The sequence below is a fragment of the Pteropus vampyrus genome, unplaced genomic scaffold (genome assembly GCF_000151845.1).
Source record: "Pteropus vampyrus isolate Shadow unplaced genomic scaffold, Pvam_2.0 Scaffold105, whole genome shotgun sequence".
In the NCBI taxonomy this organism is placed as follows: Eukaryota; Metazoa; Chordata; class Mammalia; order Chiroptera; family Pteropodidae; genus Pteropus; species Pteropus vampyrus.
The window spans coordinates 2,487,266-2,489,653 of record NW_011888886.1 but is presented as its reverse complement, the minus strand read 5'-3'; the positions used below and the strand labels follow the sequence as shown (position 1 = coordinate 2,489,653).

General features: G+C 44.6%; 1 protein-coding gene across 2 annotated transcripts in view; it reads left to right on the top strand.

Moving 5' to 3' along the window:
• The window catches only part of NOL10 (nucleolar protein 10), an 81,405-nt gene that overhangs the window by 22,087 nt on the left and 56,930 nt on the right, over positions 1-2,388 (top strand). The window contains exon 11 of one of the 2 annotated variants that reach the window (XM_011365123.2): positions 430-595. The exons of the other annotated variant lie outside the window; for it this stretch is intronic. Within the exon in view, the coding sequence (XP_011363425.1) occupies positions 430-595 (166 nt within the window). The remainder of the gene's footprint in view (positions 1-429; positions 596-2,388) is intronic. 2 annotated transcript variants of the gene reach the window in all.

The window sequence follows — 2,388 nt, the reverse complement described above, 5'->3', positions numbered from 1 at the left end:
CCGTCTGCCTCGAATCTGCCAGAACCATCGTCTCTGTGCCTTTCATTCTTGTTTCTGTCTCTTGCTGTGACAGCACCTGGTACATGGCAGGCCCTCAGTATATATATTTGTTGAGTAAACAAATGACACACGTTGTTACAGACTTTCTGTTCCTTTTTTAGATTGGCTCAGTAGTTTTTAACCGAAGTGCTTAAACATTATTCTCAGGGGTGAATTCATAAAACCATGCCCCCTAAGGTAATTTACAGGTATTTCTAGAGCAGTTTTGTTGGCTGACTTTAGAATCTTTGTACCTGGGTAAGGATGTTCATTGTGTTCATAAAAAGGTAATGAAACAAGTGGCAGCCACTTCTCTAAGTTCTAAAAGTTGCTGTTTAATGTAAAATATTTTGTTTATTTACACAGAAATAATTTGTTTTTTTCTTTTAGGTTTTATTATATGATCTTCGATCTGATAAACCATTGCTAGTAAAGGATCACCAATATGGGCTGCCCATTAAGTCAGTTCATTTCCAGGATTCATTAGATTTGATTTTGTCTGCGGACTCACGAATTATCAAAATGTGGAATAAGAACTCAGTACGTATTTTCTTTTGTTGAAATTGTTTGTTTGCATATTTTCCTAACGTTCCCTTTCTCTTGCCTTTTTTGAATAATATGAGTTCTTGAGAAAGAGATTAAGTCTTCACTGGGGAGCTTGGTTGGAAGTCAGTTTCTTCGGGATAGATAATATCCATGTTTACATAGAGTCGTCAAGATTGCTTTCTTCGTGTTTGGAAGTGTTCCTGCTTTGCTGGAACCGGCATGTGTCTTTGCCTGGACAGTTAGGTCGAGAGTAAATCATTATTTGAAAAACCTGATCCATAAGAAACCCCCGAGATCTCGAGGCGCTCCCGCTGCCTTCGAAAAGTTCGGAGCGACCACCAGTCATCTCTCCACGTCAGCGTCACCACACACCTCCATTTCACACCATTTCCCCACCTTCGATTTTAGAAATGACACCTTGACAATAATTTTTTATAGTGTTTTTATTAAAAACTATTTTCTTAAGAATATTTGATGTTCTCTCAGCTCCAGGTATGATTTAGAAAGTAACAAAATTCTGTATTGCTGGTTTAATCTGTCTTCTGCTTTTCGCTTTAAAACCTAAGTATTTTGGAGAAGTAAAACATTTAGCAACTAAATGGGAAGAAAATCATTCAGTTTAGCAATTGCTTTAAAGAGTTCTTAGCGTTTAATTAATTGCAAAGTTAGCACCTTCAGACAAAAAGTGTCGCTTTTTTTTCTCTTCATTTTGAGATGAGCAGGGCTCTGAGTCCAGTGGCCTCGGCGTTGGTGGCGAGAGGGCAGGTGACGGTCTCACTCCGGAGAGCTGCCTGTGCTCAGGCCAGAGGCGCTGCCAGCAGCCCCGTTACGGTTCAGCCGCTTGTCAGTCCCTGGCTGCTCTGACCATCGCTTTTGTTTTTAATTTTCATTTCGTTCACTCCCAAAGTATTGAGCTCACTCGGCTGACTCTCGTTCCCTCCGGATCGGTTGTGGAGCGCGGTCGTCGGGTGTGTCCCGCTCCTCCGGCCCCAGCACTGCGTGGCTCCTGCGACCGTTTCTGCCAGGGACGAGGAGAAGGGGCTTCCGGCTTGTCTCCATTTTGGAAGAATTGCCCTGATGGCCGGTCACCAGGGAACTGACCACGCCGCTTGCGTGTGTTGGCCTTGACTCGGGAGGGTTTTCTCAGGGCGATTCATGGTGTCTTAGGCTGGAATTTTCTCTGCTTCTTTTCTGAGAACCCAAACTAATTTGCTTTAAAGCAGTATTTATTTTTAATACTACAAATGCATTTTATTTTTAAAAATTCACAAAATACAGGTAAAGTAGAAGTTGTCCTTGACCTGACTCGCATCCTACCTCAGGGTCTCGGCGGTCGTTGGTTTGGTTGTGACCTCCCAGGCCCTTTAACTGCTGCACGATTTTCCATAATGTGGCTTTCTGCTCACCGTGGCACCTTTTCCTTTTCATTCCATGCAATTGTAGTTCCCTTTGTCCCCTTCCTTTTTTCTTCCCTCTTTCCTTCCGGTTTCAGTGGGAATTTGAGAAGAAAGGGAGGTAGCTGTGTGAATGTCACTGTCTTGAATTAGAACTGGGCTGCCGTTTTCCACCGAACATATAACCATCCTTCCTGTACTTTAATTGTTACCTCCCCCGCTCCGCCCGCCACCGCCACGGGCGTCCCTGACCGTGAGCTCCTAGCTCCTGCATGCGGGAGCTGGTAGGCATTTCATCGCCAGTTCTCGAAGCAGTCCTCCTGCAGCTGCTGCGTAGTTTGACGTCGGCAGCGTCACGACTGCGTCCGCCCTCGGGACCCACACCCACGTTTCTTGGTTTCGCCTCACT